The sequence below is a fragment of the Hipposideros armiger genome, unplaced genomic scaffold (assembly GCF_001890085.2).
Source record: "Hipposideros armiger isolate ML-2016 unplaced genomic scaffold, ASM189008v1 scaffold_226, whole genome shotgun sequence".
Classification (NCBI taxonomy): Eukaryota; Metazoa; Chordata; class Mammalia; order Chiroptera; family Hipposideridae; genus Hipposideros; species Hipposideros armiger.
Window position 1 is genome coordinate 201,076 of NW_017731576.1, and position 20,041 is coordinate 221,116.

The window sequence follows — 20,041 nt, forward strand, 5'->3', positions numbered from 1 at the left end:
TCCCCAATAAAAAAATCTTAAAAAAAAGAACAATCAGAAAAAGACTATAAAATAAGTATATTTAAAACAATTGAGGAGACCAAAGAAAAAAATAGAAATCATAAGGAAATACCAAGAAACCATGCATATAGGACAGGTAGATTTGAACTATCATAACTTTTATAAATGAGCAAAATAGATAGAGCCATTAAAATTTACAATGTAAACGGTGAGGTAGACATTAGATTAACAGAGCTAGAGAAAGACTAAGTGAACAGAAAGACAAGCCTGAGGAAATCACCAGGATGTAGCACAGATGAATAACGCACTAGAAACTATGAAAGAGGAGTTAAGAGACCAGGAGGCCAGAAATGAAAATGTCCAACATATATAAGAAAGAAGTTCTAAAGGAAAGGATGGAGAAAATGTGGGCATGCAATATCGAGAACATTTTTGGCTGAGAACTTTTCAGAATTAAAGAAAAACCTTAATCTTCAAAAGAAATAGCACATCAAACTTCCAAACAGATAAGTGAAAATTAACCCATCTTTAGACACTTTATGTTAGACATGCAGAAAAACAAAGACAAGAGAAAATTTTAAACACAGCTAGAGAGAAAAAAACAAATACCTAGAAAGGGAGGATAATTAGGCTGATGGAGAAGTTCCAATACCAAGAGAAGCCAGAAGACAGAGGCATGGTACCTTCCAAGTGCTAAGAGGAAATAACTGTGAATTTAAAATCCTGTTTGTAGCTAAGCTATAATTCAAGAGCAAGGGTAAAATTAAGAGATATTATGACACAGGCTTAGAGATTTTTTTATTCATGGGCCCATCCCAAAAGTAACACTAAAGAATGTACTTCAGGAAAAAGGAAGTTAAATCAACAAGGGTGAATGAAATGCAAGGAGCGATGGTGAGCAGATAAACACATAAACTTGTGGGTAAATATAAATAAGCACTGACTTATTAATAAATAACAAATATAATAATAATGACCACTGGGGGAAGTTAAAGATAGGTGGAGCAAAAATATTGGTCAACAATACATGGAAGATGGAAGAGAACGGTGGATGTTAAAACATCTTAGGATCCTAAAAATTTTTTTTTTAAATCTTAGGATCCTTATTTTGTTCTGTTGGAGAATAGAGACATTCATCAACTTTTGAGTTTGTTAATCCATAGGTCAATGTTAAAATGTAAGGGTAATGGTGAGGCATATTGTGCGCATGGATTGGCATATTCAACTTAGTAATCATGTCAAGTCTCCCCACATTGATCTATGAACGTCATGCCATTCTAATGAACATTCCAGAAGGATTTTTTAAACTATAGACAAGCTGATTTTAAAATATATATGAAAAGGCAAATGCGTAAGAATATATAGAACAGTTTTGAAAAGGAAGAAAAAGTTGGAGGAATCACACTACCTAATTTTAAGACTTAACTATAAAGCTGCAGTAATAAAGACAATGTGATATTGGCAAAGGACTAGACCTAAAGATCAGTGGAACAGAATAGAAAGTCTAGAAATAGACCCACGCAAATATGATCAATTGATTTTTTATAATGGTGCAAAAACAATTTCATGGAGAAAAGATAGTTTTTTTGACAAATGATGCTAAAACAATTTAACAACTGTATGCAAAAAAGAGAAAAAACCTTTTAGAAAACTAACTCAAATGGATCATTGATCTAAACGTAAAACTATAAAACCTTTAGAAAAACACATAGGCGAAAATCTTCCTGACCTGAGATTAGGCAAACATTTTTATGTGGCACCAGAAGCGTGATCCATAAAAGAAAAAAAAAAGATAAATTGAATATCATCTATATTAAAAACTTTTGCTTTGCAAATGACACTGTTAAAAGAGTGCAAAAGAGGAGCTAAAGACTGGGAGAAAACATTTGCAAATTTTATATCCAATAAAGAATTTATATCCAGAAGTTATAAAGAACTCTTCAATTCAACAAGAAGAAAACAAATAGCCCAATTAAAAAATGGGCAGAAGACTTAAACACTTCACCAAAGAGAATATACAGATGAGAAACAAGCACATAAGAAGATGTTCAACATCATGAATTTCTATTTACACAAAAACCTGTACACAAATTTTTAAGGCAGTTCTATTTGTGATAGCTATAAACTGGGAATAATCTAAATGTCCTTTAACAGGTGAATGGATAAACAGTGGTACATCCATACAATGGAATACTACTCAGCAATAAAAAAGAATGAATTACTGATATATGTGACAACTTAGGTGATTTCAAAGGTGTATGCTGCATGAAAGAATCCAGTCTCAAAAATATTACATACTATATGTTTCCATTTATATGGTAGTCTCAAAACCACAAAACTATAGTGATGGAAAACGGACCAGTGGTTGCAATGATTGGGGAGAGTATGACAATAAAGGAATAGCATGACAGATTTTTTGGAGTGAAGGAATTGTTCTGTATTGATTGTGGTAGCTACACAAATCTATTACTGTGTTCAAATTTATAAAACTGTATATCACCCCTAACAAAATGTCAGTTCTACTCTCTAATAATTTTTTAAATGTTTCAACATAAGGATAACTAATCATGTATAACTTCCAAACCAGTAGAAAGAAAAAAGTTGGACTAAAGAAATAGGACATGACACAAAAAGGAGGAAAAGTATATGGATAAGCAATGATCTTAAGCACACCAACTATGGAAGAATAGCTACCTCTGGGAAAGAAGTGAAGAGCCGAGAGGGAGTTCATATCTTATTTCTTTTTAAAAAAAGAGGTATCTAACAACCCAAGTGTCCATCAACAGGTAAATAGGTAAATAAAATAAATAGGTAAATAAAATATGGTATACCCATAAAATGGCCTATTACTCAGCCATAAAGAAATGAAGTTCTGATATAGGCTACCACATGGACAAACTCTGAAAACATTATGATAAGTGAAATAAGCCAGATATAAAAGAACAAATTTTGTATTTATATGGAATATCTAGAATGGGTAAATTCATATAGACAGCAAGTAAATTAGAAGTTACCAGGGGCTGGGAGAAGGGAGAATGGGAGTTATTGCTTAATGGGTAGAGTTTCTGTTGGGGTTGATGGAAAAATTTTGGAAATAGTGATGACAGTTGCATATCATCATGAATGTAATTGATACCACTGAATCGTACACTTAAATTGGTTAAAATGGCAAATTTTATGTTGTGCATATTTTACAATTAAAAAATAATATACTAAAACCATTGAATTGTACACTTTAAATGGGTGAACTGTATGGTATGTAAATTGTGTCTCAAGAAATTTGTTAAAAAGAAAAAGAAAAGAAAAAAAAGAGGTATCTGAAGGAAAACTGATAACTTAATGGTCAGTATATAAGTGTCTGTTATATTATTTTCTTTACTTCGGTATAGTTAGAATTTTTCATATTAAAAAATAAAATAATGTTTAAAGAGAAGAGAACTCTTATTCAGTGTTATTTAACTTTGTGTTTATGAATTATATAAAGTCCTCACATATCTCTCCCTGGCATGGGGCATACTGCTAAGAACCAGAGGCCCTGGGTCACAGAAGGGCCACTTGTCTAGGAATCAGGAGGCCTGAGTGTGTCTCTCCCTAACTAACCGGTGTCCTTGGGAGAATTACTGGACATCTTCAAGGCCACATTTTCATCTTAGACTTCATCTCTCCCCTTCACAGGTGTCCATGGGAATCAAATGAAATCACAGTGTAAGTTCATTGTAACCTGAAGAATGATGGACAGATGTGCAAATGCCAGGAAGTGTTAAATACAGGATTAAACATGGAGAAAGTCCACAGACCCCATCATGCTTTGACCCTCCTCCCAAGCCCATCACAGGCACCACTCACAAATGTCCCCACTTGTGTGCAGTGGATCGTTCCTGCCACGAAGCACAGAGAATCATAGGGGAGGTGAGCCACCAGCTGCACACTCCATTCTCAGCAAGCCAGAGCTAGGACAGCTGCTCCACAGCTCCATATAATTCTGTATGTTCTGACTTTCAGATGTGTTTTTAGGGAGAAACAAAACAATAAAAAGCCAAGAAAACCTTCTGGTGGGAGACGACAGCACAGCCCAGGGTGGTATCCATTCCCCCAGGAGCATTGCCACCAGCGCTGAGATGCGCTCTCATTCCTTAGCCCCTCGGAGCAGGGGTTGGAGGCCACTTACCTACATTGGCCAAGGTGTACTGGTAGGGCTGTGACAGGAAGTGTGGGAGGGTGAGGACGAAGGCACCCGAAGCTAGCAGGAGACCCCCAATGCCAATCAGCTGTGGACGGTGCACCCGGCTGCCAAAGTAGCTGACAAAGATGATGAGGATGGCGTTGCTGATCTGCAGGAAGAGCAGAGGGGCCGAGTGAGACCAGAGACTCGTCCTCACCCACCCACAGTGGAGACCTGACTGTTACCCTATCCAGGAAAAGCAGAGAGGCCAGAGGCTTCCAGGGGCAACCAGGACCCAGGCAGAGTTCCAGTGTCAGCTTTGCCCAGACAGCCTTGCAGAGGGCCAAGCACATGCACACCCCTGTTGTCCAAAACCCTCCTCAGTCTCAGCCTTCGAGACCAGACCAAGGGGAGTGTCTAGAGATGATGAAAAACTCACAGCCTTAATTTCAACCATCTTAGGAGCAAATGTTTGGGGGTAAAAATCTAAGGATGCCTGCAATCCTGGCTGGCTCCTAGGAGTAGCTCATGTTCCCTAATTAACCTTCCCAAGGAGCTGAGCATGGTAGTCAGAATAGCCACCAAGCAACATGCACTGTCTTGTTTCATCATGCAACAACTCTCATTTTACAGACAAAATTGGGGATCGGAATATTAAGTAATTTGTCCACATCCATGAGGTTAGGAGGTGGCTTGAACAGGGATTGCCCGAGTCTTAACTAGGCTGGTCTACTCCCTCTTCAAGGGGGTTTCTGCCCCAGCAGCTTTGCTACTAACCTGCCCCAGCCCTCCATGGACTTTCTTCCACTTTTCTCAGTGAGGGGCGAGAACTAAAGCACACCTAAGTCTCTCCCCAGCTGGACACATCAGTAACTCCGTGTTCCTGCTGCTCCTTGGAAGGTGTGCCCTCTGAGCTTCACACAGAGCCAGTGAAGGGAAGCAGAGTCTTAAATGGTAAAAGATGATGCTGACCATGACTCCATCCAAAGACATGACCCTCTGGCCCAGAACATAAACTCGCCTGGACTGGAGGAGCCCTGAATGTCAGTATCCACAGCCCCCGCCCTATCCACACTACAGTCTCCCTCTGGCTGGAAAAGCAGGAGCCCATGTCAGGAAATAGGGGCTCTTGCCAAGATCACGAACACCTCCTCATTGCCAAATCCACTGGTCAGTTCTCTTCTTACTTGATCCCTCAGCACCATTTGATTCAGTTGACCGTTTCTTCTTGCAACACTTCTTTCACCGAGTTCCCATGACACCACCTTCTCCTAGTTTCCTTCCCCTGGCTGCTCCTTCTCGGCCTCGTTGGCTGGTTCCTCCTCATCTCCCTGAACTCTCAACTCTCAGAGCTTAGTCCCTGCATCTCTGCTCTCATCGTGATGAGCTCATCCAGGCCCATGGCTTTACATGTTTCTATATACGTTTCTAATTCCCACAGGCTTAGCACGCCCCAAATCTCACTCCTCATTTTTACCCTGGAAACCTGGTCTCCCCTCCCCAGACCTCCTCATCTCAGGAAATGGTAACTCCATCTTACTAGTGGCTCAAGCAAAATAACTGAGCATCATCTTTAACTGCTCTTTCACATCTACACCCACCGGACCTCCAATAGGCACCCATAAGCCAACCACTTCTCACTACCTCCATTCCTGACACCCAAGCCACCAACATATCCTGTCTGAGTTATTGTAGTTGCCTCCTAACTGGGCTCCTGGCCTCCTGGCCTCCACTCTTGTCTCACTGCAGTCTATTCACCCAGCAGCCAGAGTCGTCCTGTTGAAACATCAGACCATGTTCCCTCGCTCAAACCCACAACTGTAAAAGGCAAAGTCTGTCCCAAAGCCGGCAGAGCCCTCCCCCTTCCCTGCTACTGCTCTCATCTGCTCTCCTACCTCTGCCTCTCCCGCTCCCTCCATTCCAGCCACCCTGCCTCCAGCTGTTCTTTAAACACAGCACCTTTTGCCCTCCTCAGGCCTGGGAACTTGCTGCTCCCTCTCCCTCTTACACGTCCACAGGCTCCCCTCTTATCTAACCTACTTTAGATCTCTGCTCAGATTGAACATTCTCATTAAGGCCTCCTCTGAAAAAGGAGGGTAGGGATGGGTGAAATGGGTGAAGGGGGTAAAAAGGCACAAACTTCCAGTTATACAATGAATAAGTCATGAGGATGTAATGTGCAGCATGGTGACTATAGTTAATAATGCTGTATTGAATATTTAAAAGTTGCTAAGAGAGTAGATCTTAATAGTTCTCATCACAAGAAAAATAATGGGGCCGGCCGAGTGGCGCGTTGGTTAAGAGCTGGCTTGGGATGCCAGAGGGCCCCAGTTCAGATCCCACATATGAGGGCCAGTGACACTGCCCTCTACAGCTAAGATGCTGAACAACAGCTCAACCTGGAGCTGGGCTGCTGTGAGTCGCTGGCAACGGCGTAGGCTGCAGCCCCTGTGGCAGTGGGTTGCCATGGGCTAGCGTGAGCAGCCAGCAGCCGCAGTGAGCGGCCGTCCAGAAGCCGGCGACTGATCTGCCTCGCCCGGGAAGAGCACAATGATGGTGCCAACTTGGGCCAGTGAAGCAACGTCCTCCACAACTAGACTGAAGAACAAAAGGATAGCAACTTGTCTGTTCCCCTTCCCCACTTCCCCAGCACTGTTCCCATCCCCCCAATTCCCCAATAAAAATCTTTTTAAAAAAACAAGAAAAAAATGTATAACTATGTGAGGTCCTGAATGTTAACTAGCCTTATTTTAGTAATCATGTCACAAGATATACAAATAATCTTTATGTTGTACACCTGATACTAAAGTTAAATATCAAGTATAGCTCAATAAAAAGGAGTTATTGAAATATTACTTATATTTATAATAAACAATAATTAAGTTATAGTTTAAATACAATATATATTCTACATTATATTTAATAATTTAAATTTATTTAAATATGCTTATAATTTAAATATAATTTAAAGTATAGTTATTTAAAATATAAGCACCACTCCCCCCACAACTTTATTTTTCTTCATAGCACTTATTGTAATCTGATCTACCATTAGTTTTATTTACTCCTATAAATGTCATATTTATCATTAGAATGATATATGGGCAGATTTTCATCTGTCTGAAACAGGAAACAACGCCTTATTCTTAAGCTTCTTAGATTGTATTTTCTTTTTGTTTCTTCATAGTTTTATACAAGATGATTGTAAACATTGGACCTTATCAGCTAGGCTAACAGGCTGACTTTAAAAGGTCAGGGTGAGGGATGGGGGAGGGCCCCAGAGGGGCTCAGGGAGGAAGGACTGGGGTCCCCACCCATCTGGGGAGGCCCTTCCAGCACTCTCCCAGGGCCTGTGCTTGTTTCTCAAGGGACGTGAGAACCTCCACAGCTGTTATGACCGACGCTGGCTTAAGACCTTGGTTCCCAAACTTCTCTTTAGCAGTGGAGATCCTTTGAAAAGACAAGTTTTCTTAAATATATTTTTTAAAAATAAAGCTGTCCTAGCTGATGAAGCCCCTGCAGTCCATCCCTCAGCCTTGAAGTGGCCCCTAAAAGAGCTCTGTGGACTTCCTATTAGACCATCTGAAAGTTGTTTCAAAGCCCATTTGTAACACATACCTGTCCATCAAGGTCTCAAACCAAAGAGGCTCCAGGGCAATTTCACGAGAGGCATTAAGGGTGGGGGTTCTCTAGGACTCCCACTGACTTTGTCTGCTCAGTCCTGGACTACAGATTCGAGCAAGAAAAGCCTCTGCTTCACAGGACATGATGCCTGAAGTCTTCTCTGCTAGCCAAGTTCCTCCTCCTGCCCCTGGTCTTTTATACCCAGCCATTGGCTCCCCTTCACCTCACCAGCTGGGCCCCATAAGGCTTTGAGCCTGGGCTGCAGCCTGAAAACTCATGCCTGCTGGGGGCTGGCCTGGCCACACACCAGGCACAGATGGCCTCGCCTTCCCCTCCACCAGGCCTGGTTCTCTTCTCACATCCCTTAGGCTTCTGACAGGCAGCCTCCTCGTGGGAGGTAATGCCTTCAATCCTGCACTCCAGCAACTGCCAAATCCTGCTTTCTTTTTTCTTTTCAAGTATCGCAGGGGTGCATCTTCTCCCCCAACTTCTCAAGCCTGGCTTAGTGGCAGAGCCTCCCAGCCAGCCAACATCTGGATACACTGTCTTTCACCTTTAGTTGCCTCTTCCAGAGAGTTCATCTTCATGAGACTGTTCATCATGCCCCAGCTCTGCTCAAAAAGCCATTGCCTACCACAAAAGCTGGGAGCCTTGAGCCTGACCATGAATGTCCCCCCGGATTTAGCTGCCCTCTGCTCTCCTGATAAGGCCCTTACTTTACTACTCCATCAGTTTCTAAATGCCTGGGTCAGAATTAAAGGGGAAAGTAGAAAGCTCTTTGGCTAAAATCCTGTCCTACCTTCTCTACGCTGTACACTCCTGCACCCCCACCACAGACACAGACAGATATATACACATACTTACAGACACAGATCACAGATACATACACACAGTCATACCAAAGACACGCACACATACTTAGACACACACAGGCACAGACAGACAGACAGACACACACATATACTCGTAGTCACACACACAGGACTGTTAGGTCTGAGGAATGAACTTTCTTATGGTATTTGTCTCAAACCACACCCACGGCTTAAACCTAGATTGTCGAAAAGCTCACCTGAGTTTGAGAAAAAGAAGATGTAATGGGTGAATTATTTTCATTTTTTATTGAACTATAGCCTGGGGAAATATTATTTGCCTAATCAACCTCCTGTCATATACTCTGCCACATGTCACTGCTGGCTATTCCCTGTCCCTTGAAAAATCCAATTGTTCCTGGGCCTATGTTTTTGTTCCAAGCCTAGGCAAAAATATAAATGAAAATGTAACCGTGGAAGATCATAGATTTGGCTATCATAAGCTGTGATGGAAGAGAGGGTTACCTTACATGGCAGCTCTGACACTGATCAGTAGACGTGGCTAGAACACTGTGAGGAGGATTCAGAGTCTGGACTCGGCAGGAAAGGGGACTGTGGTCAATACTGATGCCTTCCAGGGTCATGGGATAGGACTGTAGTGACGCAAATGTCAGAGATTTGTTTTCCCTATGCCCTTCACGAGTGAGGACAACATGTGGCAGGGGCATTATCAAAGTCATAGGCCAATATTTAGGAGGGTTCATTCTGTGTGAGGGGTGCCAGGTCCCTGTCCTGTAGGAGAGTACAGCCTACATGGAGAGGTAGACCCCATCACTGGGCACCACTGGGCAGCTCCAGACGCATACTCAGCTAGACAGGAACACAGGTGCTCCATCTCTCTCTCTCTCTCTCTCTCTCTCTCTCACACACACACACACACACACACACACAGAGGGGGGAGAGAGAGAGAGAGAGTCAGAGAGAGCGAGCAGTAAAGGCATACACAGGGCCTGGAGTTCAGGGGCGAGGGTCTGAGGCCCATCAGGCCAACAGGATGGGCCATGGGACTATAAGTGTGCAGGTACGTGCATGTCACTGGTGCACTGTGTACACACATGTGGCCAACCTGGGATGGCTACTTAGGCTTCCTGAGGCAAGTTTCCTTGTCTGGAAAACATGAGTATGAAGAGATTCCCTCCTCCTAGAACTGCAGGGGGGACCTGGCATAAGGGAGGGGATCTTGAGGGGTACTGCTGTGTGAGCTATCGAGGGTAGAGGAGGAGTGAAGGGCAAAGAGGCAATACCAGCTGGAAGCAGGCTGGGGAATGGGGAGACTGAAAGGTGGTGGTTGGAGGGGGGCGGAGTTAGGAGACATCCCACCTTCTTTTATAGCTCCACCTTAGAAGCTATCATGGGGGAGCTCCAGTCTCTAAATTACTACATCTAATTTCACTAAGTCAAAAGAAGATCTAGTTATGTTCCAGAGGAACAACTGGTCTCCAGGGATGGGGAGGCCATTGCCGCCATCCCAGAATAGTGGGCCTCGTGGAAAGAGACGCGAGAAGCCAGGCCTGAGAGCCCCATCTCCTTGCCTGGAGCCACCAATGTAGCGGCCATGATGGAGGGGCTCTCCTGTCTCCCCTGCCTCTTTGTCACTGGCTTCCAGTGACTCCTAGCGGACCCTGCCTTCTGCCCTCCCACCCCCAGCCTCTCAGCCCACTCTGTCTTCTCTGACTTTGATGTACACTCATTGAGGGACTGTGAAATCCACAGTCAGAAGGTCATAGAGATCTAACCTTTCTGGAAATCAGAGCAATTGAGCAGCTCTGGCTCCCGTAACGCTCATAAGACAGAAGCTGCTGGGCCTGGGGCTGCTCTCCCACCTGTATTCCTGGGGTTCATCTACCCCTGGAGTGGGCGTGGGCAGAGGCCACATAAACTCATGGGTGATCACAGAACTCAGTTAGAGGCCCAGAGTTGGGAGGTGACAGCCCTGCCCGCCTGGGGCAAGCTGCTGCACTTGCTGAGACCCAATGTCCTCATCTCTCAGGTGGGAGGAGCAGAGCACCTGCTCACAGGGCTGGTTGAGAGGAGGCCCCAAGTCAGGCATCACCGGACACTCCCAGCTCAGTGCCTGGCGCAGGGACGCCTCAGGAAACGTGCTGCCTCCACCACTCCACCATGTCCATTGCATCTGGCTGTCTCCTTTCCCCAGGTGTCCACCCAGCTCCCATCCCTCTGTTCCTGCTGGAGCCCCCCACCCCAGCCCCAGACCCCACAGTCAGGATGCACAAGTGGGGTCAGACAGACCAGAATCTCCAGCTTACCTCATTCAAGCTGGAAATGAGACCCGAGGAAGAACTGGAGAGGCCAAAGCGCTTCTCGATGGTGGTGAGGCTGCTCTTGAAGTAGGCGCTGTACAGGAGCTGGCAGAGCTGCAGGAGGCCATGGCAGAGCACGAAGACCTGGGGAGACAGCTTGGTCCATCAGGCCCCTGGACAGTGAGCCCTGGCCACCCGCCTGGGCCTGCCATTCTGTTTCCTGTCTGTTTTCTCACCTGTTACTTGGGAACGCTGACTTTATCAGGTGGCCCTGAGGGTGAAATGCCATTATTATACCAGTTGGTGCATATCAGCTATTCCTATCATTGCTGTCATTCTTATCACTGTTGCTATAAATGGCCCTGTAAATCACAGGGTTGCAGAAGCAGGGTTGAAGAAGTCGGGGAAAGGCCTGACTAATCAGCAGCACCACTTGAATTATTCTCTGCAGGCGGCTGCTCCCTCCTGTGTCTTATGAGGGCTGAAGGTCAGTGTCCAGCCAGTTCAGGTCACTCCCAGGACCACTAACAAGCCCTAGGCCACATTGCTCCACTCCTCTTGACCTGGACTTCATTCCCCTGCCCCCAGCAACACCTCTCCAAGGTTCACCTCTAATACTCCAGTGATGCACCAAACCACCTGGTTTAAATGAATGCCCCCAAGTTTCTTATCAGGGGCATCTGTGGTTGTGCTGGCTCCTCCCCTGGCTGGATGATAAGGGCCTGGGAAGGTCCAGGCGTTGTCTCTGCTTCCTATCCTGCCCCATATACCTTGTCCTGTGGGCATGAGTAAATGTGAATGCTGTGGTTGATGGGGACAGATACACAGCAGGGAGGGTGGAGAGGGATCTGCTGAGCTCTGGGCCCTCCTGGGTTCTCAGCGGTTGGGCCAGGCCAGGGCGAGCTCAGAGCCAGCAGTCCCACATCCCTAACCCCCCTTCCCCCAAACGTGCCGCTCCTGGAGATTGCACTTTTCCTCCAGGGAAGGGTGGGGTGCTGTTATGTTTCATAGTCTGCCAAAGTTCCCTTAATTGAAGGGCTGGCTTCTCAGGAGAGCAACTGGGGCTCTACTTTCATTTCTGTTTCCTTGCAAAGCTGCTCCTACTGCCTCAGAGGAGTGAGGTGCCACATAAGCTCAGGGCAGGTGGCCGTTCCAGGCTGTGGGATCAGAGCTGATGTTTCCTTTCCTAGGGCAGAGGCTGTGTGAGTCCAGTCTGGGACTCTTGACAAGGCCCCGCACATCCATACTTGCAGCTTTGAATTCCCACCCCATCCATGAAACCAGACACCTCTCTAAATGGCAACCTGCCCTGAGCCTACATGGCCACCTCACTCCTCAGCAGTGGCAGAAGAATATCTGTCTACCTGAAAGCAGACAGCCCTCCCTAGGAAGGACCCATGCCACTTCATTTCAGAAATTGGAATTCTTAATATTTTGAGATAAGGTAATTCGTGAAAACAATCCAGCTTTGCTCTTTTTTACAAGTGGGGAAACGGAAGTCCAGAGATGGAGAACCCGAGCGCCTAGCATAGCAGCCTCTATGGAGCAGGCACTCTGGGCTTAGGCGCCGCCCATGAGATGCCCGAGCGGACAATTCTGGGCCTATCACACCATGGAGCACCCTCAGCCCGTTCCTGCCCTCCTGGGCCCTTGGTCTCCCCAACTGTGAGGTAACGGGGCTAAATCGGTGGGGGTTAACTCAGCTTTGATTCTTAATTACCCAGTGTGTGGGCGGAGTGTCTTTGCAGTATAGAGGCCAGGCCTGAACAGAATAAAAATGGGTAGAAGTAAAGCCCCAAGTGTGTCATTTGGAAAAGCTCCTCCAGCAGAATCTGATGCTGATCAAAGTGGGTTCCAACGAGACTGGGGGATGCATCCTGGCTCTGACCATTTGTGTGCACAGGGCAACATGTGAAGACTAGGAAAAGAAAAACAAGCCACAGACCGCATCTAATCTATAGGCGTTTCCACTAGAAGATGGAAAGGAAGACAGGAGTCATGGACCAAGTTAAGGGGAAAGCAGCACAAGATGGTGAGGGGGAGGCTGAGGATGTGCCCAGGTCAGATGGTTTTCCACAGACACAGGACATCAGAGCATTCTCAAGCCCTGAGTCCCTGGCCCAGGCCAAATTCAGGGAAGAGGCAATTTGATCTAGGGATGCCTTGCCAGATCCTCTTCTTGTCATCTCCTAGAGGCTAATGCCCCCCAAACTCTGTCTGTGGTCCCCTTCTCTGGACACGACATCCTTTCTGCACACACTCATTGGAAATCCCATTTGTAGTGCCCACATCTCACTGCCTCATCCAGAATTTTCCCCAGAGATTTACACTCAAGTCCACCCCACTGTCTGCTAGATGGGTCCATGTGGACACTCTTCGACCTCCTCAGACTAATCGCTTCCCAAATAGGGCTCATCATCCTCCCCCACAAACCTCTCCCGTTTTTCCCTCATGCTCCATCACCTTCACTCAGTTCCCCAAGCCAGAAACCTGGGATCCTCCTAGATGCCCCTGTTCTTTAACCCCTGGCATTGGGCACCATTGCTAAGCCTTGTGATTACTTGTTGGTGTTTCTCAGTCTTGACCTGCCCTTTATCTCCAGGTTATGCCTTGCCTCCAGGTTACTGAAATAGCCTGGATTGCTGAAATAGCCTCTGACAGGTCTCCTGTCTGCCCCGTCCAACCTTCCATCCCACCACCCCAGAAAGAGCTTCCTCAAACACAAATGTGAGCAGATGACACATAAATGAACACTTCTCTCTGGCTTCCTACTTCCTACAGGATAAAAACCAATGTCCTCAACACGGTGTCCAAAAAGCTACAGGTCCTAGACCAGCGGTTCTCAACCTTTCACAGGGGTCACCTAAGACCATCGGAAAACATATTTTCAATGGTCTTAGGAACCGAGACACCGCTCCTCTATCCGTCTCCAGGCCCACATGCAGATACGCCCACATACCAGTACCCGGTGACCCCGGTGAAAGGGTCATTCGACCCCCAAAGGGGTCGCGACCCACAGGTTGAGAACCGCTATCTAGACCTTGCCTGACTCTTTGGCTCCATACGCTGTTGTGGCTGATTGTATTTTACAAAGATGGCTACATCATTATCTCCTGTTCCACGTACACCTCTTACAATGTAACAATGATATTCCTTCACCGAAAAATGGGGTCTCTGTTCCCTCCCCTTCAATATGAACCCCTCTTAGCTACCTGCTTCTAATGAAGAAAATGAAGCAGAAATGATGCTGTGTGACCTCTGAGACTAAATCCTTAGAATCAATAAAGAATCTACCTGGCTCTTTTTCTCTTGGGATCCTAAGAACACAGATGTCACATCATAAGGAGAGGCCACAGGTTGGTGTTGGTTCCAGCTAAAGTTTCAGCCTACAGCCAGCATCATGTTATGGAGTGAGCCTTTGGAGAATTCCATCCCCAGCCTTCAAGGCCAAGTGGAGCAGACATGAGCACCCCCCACCAAGCCCTAGATAGATAGCAGGTTCATGAGCAAACTAAATGCATCATTATTTTAAGCACTAGTTTGGGCTCACTTTGTTACATAGCACTAGATAGCTGCAACACGTATTGCCACACACCTTGCCCTTCTAACTTTTTCAAGGTCATGCTACTCAAGTTCCTCACAGCACACATTCATTGTCTGTGTCCTTGATCACAATCTGCACAGAATCATCTTCCCCTTCTTTGTCTCGATAACTCTTCCTTGCCCTTCAGGGGCCCCCTCGCCCAGCAGGGGGCTCATTTATGCATGTGGTTCAAGGTTGCTTCTAAAAATCCCAGCGCCCTGTTGCTGACTTCCGCCCAGAGGCATCTTGATGGCTTGGTACAGGGCTGGAATTAAGGGCAGCACCCATCAGGGCAGTGAGGGCTGTCATAACAGCCTCTGGGAGACACAATGAGGGCTGGACCAGAGGTCAGGGCAGGGGACTCAGGGAGGGAGCTGATGAGGGCTCCTGCAGAGGTTGAGTTGACAAGGCTGTCATTCATTCAAGGTGGAAGAAAAGGGACAGTGTGCTAGCCTGAGGACCAGGAAGGGGACAAGGCTGTGTGTGGAGATGGGGGTCCAGGAAGAGAAGTGATTATGTAGAGAGATGACAGTGAGTTCAGTTTTGGCACACCTGAATTTCTGAGCATAAAGCTCAGAAAAGACCAGTCTCCCTTTAACTAAATTAGTAATGTTTTAACAGGAGTGACTAATCTCTACCAAATTCCCCAGCAGTCTCATGAGAGGAAGGTGAGGACAGTGGGAGAAAAAAATTCTGTCTCATGTCTTTCCCTGAAAGCATGCCTTTGCTCTTTTCAGTCAACACAGAAATCCCCTGTTTTCTCCCCCCAGATGCCAAGTGGAAGACTCCACCTAGAGTCAGCTGGCACCTTTCCACATTCCACACCCCTGCACAGAACCAACCTCATCACCAGCTCTTGGCCACTGAAGCCCAGTCAGGTCCGGGTGCCTTACGGGTGTCCTGGCTAAAGTGCTGGTATATATCTGGGCCCCCACGTTCCAGCGGACTCAGCAGATGGAGAGGAATGATATATGGTTGCAAAGGAGGGAAATGTGGGGAGAAAATGACAGGAGAGGAGAAATAAGTGGATGGATGGTTCCAGCACAGCTTTCTGGCCAGGGCCACTCAGGGTCACAGCCATCTGGCCCCATCTACTGAGCTTACATGGATGGGACCCTGGGACCATGACCCAGGCTGCTTGAGCTTACCATGGCCAGAATGAGATGGAGCAACAGACACTTGACACAATGCAGAATTGGAAACCCAACCCTGGAGGAGAACATGGGGTTTAAGAGTATACGTACATGGGGCCCGCCGAGTGGCGCAATGGTTAAGAACTGGCTTGGGACGCCAGAGGGCCCCGGTTCGGATCCCACAGCCCCTGTGGTAGTGGGTTGCCATGGGCTACTGTGTGTAGCCAGCAGCCAGCGTGAGCGGCCAGCAGCCGCTGTGAGCGGCCATCCAGAAGCCGGCGACTGATGTGCCTCGCCTGAGAAGAGCGCAATGATGGTGCCAACTTGGGCCAGTGAAGCAACGTCCTCCACAACTAGACTGAAGAACAAAACGACAGCAACTTGTCTGTTCCCCTCCCCCCAATTCCCCAGCGCTGTTCCCATCCCCCCAATTCCCCAATAAAAAAATCTTAAAAAAAAAAAGAGTGTATGTACATGAACTGGTGGGAGAGGGAAATGGTTTGCTAGTTGGGGTGCAACCCACCCTCCACCACCAGTTAGATAATATAGTGTTATGGGTTTTGATGGTTTGGGTTTCGGAGTTGAAGAAGCCTAGGTTCAAATCCTGACTCTGAGGAATGACCTGACCTTTGTTTACATATCTGACCTCTCTGACAGTGGATCCCCACTAGGAAATGGGGGTTATCTTTTCAGCGCCTGTGCCCAAAAGCTGAGGAAGGCTGAAAAGATGCTGATAACACCTGCATCACGTTGCTGTTGTGAGGCTTCCACGAGAGAAGGTGTCCAAAGAACCGCGCACCCTGCCTGGCCCACACACTGGGGGATATTTATTATGTTGAGGCTTCCCCCACTCCCTCCTCTCGCCCAAGTAACTGGACCTCTTTGCTGCTTTCAGTTCTCCTGTGGCATGAGAACTCTCGAATAGAAGTCCCCAGAATGTGTTCCCCAGAACACCACTTGCTTGGGATGCTCCAAGTTGAAAGGATTTCCCAAGAGAAAAAAGTTTGGGAAACATCCTATGTTCTAATCTTCCCTCATGAATATTTATAATTCACATTAGCATACTAAAACATCTAAGAAAAACTTCAGTGAAGACCTGCTTAACTTAGTTGTATGCAAATTTCTCCAAACTTCTTTAACTATGGAACACGCCCCAACACATACAATTTTTATTTAACAGATACTAGTATTCTGCAAAATATGCTTTAGGGAAGGATACTATGTCCCTTTTGGAAAGCAGCTTATGGTAGAATCTGAGTCTTGTGATTTCTTCACAAAAGGTAAAGAAAATAAAGATCTGTTACATGGGCTGTATTATCTTCTTTAAAATAGCACATTGTTATTTTCTATCTCCTCATTCTAAGTTTTTTTCTTTTTCAAAGCACTACCGCTTCCTAAAATTATATCATGCATTTGATTTCTCACGTATTGACATCTCTCTCCCTCCAGAATGTAGATTGCATGAAGCTAAGATGATGTGATTTTCAGGACACCACATCCCTGTTGCCTGATCCATAATCAGGGCTCAATCACTGCCAAGTGAATGAATGTGTCTTGAAATCCTCTAATGATGAACCCTTGCTCTAGAATACATGCCCATCAGAGCAGCCATTTGGGAAGCTGCAGATTCATTCTAGTGATCTGTCCTCAATCATTTATGAATTCCTTCTTCAGCATTGCATTCAATCAGTCTATAAGCCACAAAATTTACAAGGTACAAAACAGCTTTTGTAAGTTACTCGGCCCACTTAGTTACTTGGCTCATATTATTTTTGGATATTTCTAAACCCAAACTAAAAAGTTACAATTTTTTTTTTTTTTTTTTAGCTGAGCCATCCTGCCACCTGTTGGCAGCTCAGCAGCTGCTCAGCTCGGACCAGAACTTGAACCACTGTTGCTCAGAGCTCAAAATCTTGAGCAAGCTCTTAACCAACTGAGCCACTCAGCTGGCCCTTAAAAAGTTAAATTTTTGCATTTATATATGAAGGGACTTTCTGGGGTGGTAGAAATATTTTACATTTTGATTGTGATGGTATTACACCACAATTGTCAAAACTCATCAATCATTTAAAATCTGTGTAGTTTATTATATGCAAACTATGTCCCAATAAAATCTAAGGAAAATTTAATTTTAAAAAGATTTGCAACCATGAAAGTACTCAAAATAATGTTGTGAGGCTTTGAAAAAAAATGCCACAAACACATTTTTTTTTAGTATTGGAATAAATTTGTTTATTCAAGGGGCCCACTTTGAAAGGGTCAAAACCCATGTAAATATCTAAGTTTGTGTGTGTGCTAATGTAAACACCTAGGTGTGTGTGTGTGTGTGTGTGTGTGTTAAAACTACACGTCTTTAGGCACATCTTATAGAAGGAAGCTGGAAGAGAGAGCTAATGCAGGGGGAAGAACATTTTTGCAGGGCACGGTGGGCAGCAAGCTCTAAGACTTCAAATGCTCATGCTCACAGCTCTATTCTTTCTCTAATCCTAAGGAACATAAAGAGGAAGTTTGGAGAGGAAGGCAGTAGGGAAATTGGGATGGTCATGAAGATCCTTCTTCTAATAAAGAGGACTCTTTTTCTAGAATACCTGTGTCAAAAGCTAAGAAAGGTTAAAAAGATGCTGAGATGCCAAGTGAAGGTTCAGAGCAGGGCCCCATGCCCCGGCCAAGCTTCAGAGATGTAAGCAAACCCATAAAGGAGGAACCAGAAGGACAAGGAGGAAAACCTCCCAGCTCAGGATGAATGAGAAAGGGTCAAAGGGCAGCCTAGACCTGGTTTCCTCCGCTCTACATACTCATGACCCTCTTTTCCAAACTAAACATTGGAACTATTAATATAATTGGAGGCATCCAATCATGGTTATAGGGACACTGGGCAGAGGTTTAGAAATGTGACCCCCTCAAGGGTTTTTACCCATTTAACCACTGATTCTGCTGCCAACCAACTGTGATTTTTGTCCACACGCATCCCGGGGAAGACAAAGCTCTAGAAAATTTACCTGATGCTTTATGGCCACCAGGATGTGATGTCTCTGAGATAATTGAATATACCAAGGGAGCCCAGGAGTGGGAAGAAAATCATTCAGGAGCAGGAGATGGGGCAGGACTGTGACACAGGCTGTAACCTCCTCGTTTGGAACAACTGCTTCTATTCATAAAAGGCAACTGTCAGCAACCTAAATGAACTATTCTTCAGGAAGTGGGAAGTGAGGGAGAGGGAGGGAGAGAGAGAAGAGAGAGAGAAAAGAAGAGCCCAGTGAAACCTCATTGTCACCCTCCCCAGCAACGCAGGGACAGCTCAGTGTGTGCTGAGGGCCACTATGCAGTTCTCTGAGTGAGGGAAGAGACTCCGAGGTGCCTCTTGCTTTATTCCTCCAACCTGTGGGAGTCAAAATCTAGCCCCAGAGTCCATTCTGTTCCTTCTCTCTCTAGGCAAAACCTGACTGCACCCCAGACAGACAAGAGCACCACTGAGGCTCACACATCTCTTGGAAGCCCCAGCACTGCACTGCCATGGTGACACCACCACTGGGTTTGAGCAACACTTGGCATACTGAAACTCCTTTTCACAGTCAACTGGAATCCCTCCTGTGTAATCGTAAGTCCATTTACATTCCTTTCCACTGTTTCATTGTTTTCCCTTTATTTTGAATCGATGTATCACATGCGTGTGTTTTAAAAATCAAGTAATATGGAAGAGCCTAGACAGCAGTTCTCAACCTGTGGGTCGTGACCCCTTTGGAGGTCGAATGACCTTTTCACAGGGGTCGCCTAAGACCATCGGAAAACAAAAAGATATTTACATTGCGATTCCTAACAGTAGCAAAATTACAGTTATAGAGTAGCAACGAAAATAATTTTATGGTTGGGGGTCACCACAACATGAGGAACTGTATTAAGGGGTCGCGGCATTAGGAAGGCTGAGAACCACTGGCCTAGAACGAGGCTCAGCCCTGCCCTCAGCTCAAACCACCACCAGTACTGCAGCTCAGGGACAATCACCTCTGTTTTCGGTTTTTCTGCTGATTCTACATACACACATCAAACTAATATGCTTGTTCTGCAGTTTCTTAATTTATCAGCATAGACCACACGCCGTTGTAGAAGAGGAGTTAGCCCCCTTGTCCTTGCATTTCCCACACCTCTCCTTGATCCTCACAACTTGCAATTGTTCTGTCAGTATTTGTATCATTATTGGATCACTTCACTTCGTGGCAGGCAAGCTGGGAGCCAAAGGAGCGGGGCTTCCACCTTTGTGCGCACACCTTCCCTAGCTGACTTTCCCATCCACTCGTCATCTCTCTCCCTGTCTTTTTTTTCTGTTATTGGTTTTTACCATTTTGTTATTCATTAATTTTATTATAATGAGGGTGTTGGAGATGAGGGAAGACAAACAGGTTCTCAGTCTG

General features: G+C 45.7%; 1 protein-coding gene across 1 annotated transcript in view; it reads right to left on the reverse strand.

Annotated features, from left to right (window-relative positions):
- Positions 1-20,041, reverse strand: part of SLCO2A1 (solute carrier organic anion transporter family member 2A1) — a 96,063-nt gene that overhangs the window by 47,091 nt on the left and 28,931 nt on the right. The window contains exons 2-3 of the mRNA XM_019654581.1: positions 10,923-11,060; positions 4,169-4,331 (exon numbers count right to left, since the gene is read on the reverse strand). Of these exons, the coding sequence (XP_019510126.1) occupies positions 4,169-4,331; positions 10,923-11,060 (301 nt within the window). The remainder of the gene's footprint in view (positions 1-4,168; positions 4,332-10,922; positions 11,061-20,041) is intronic.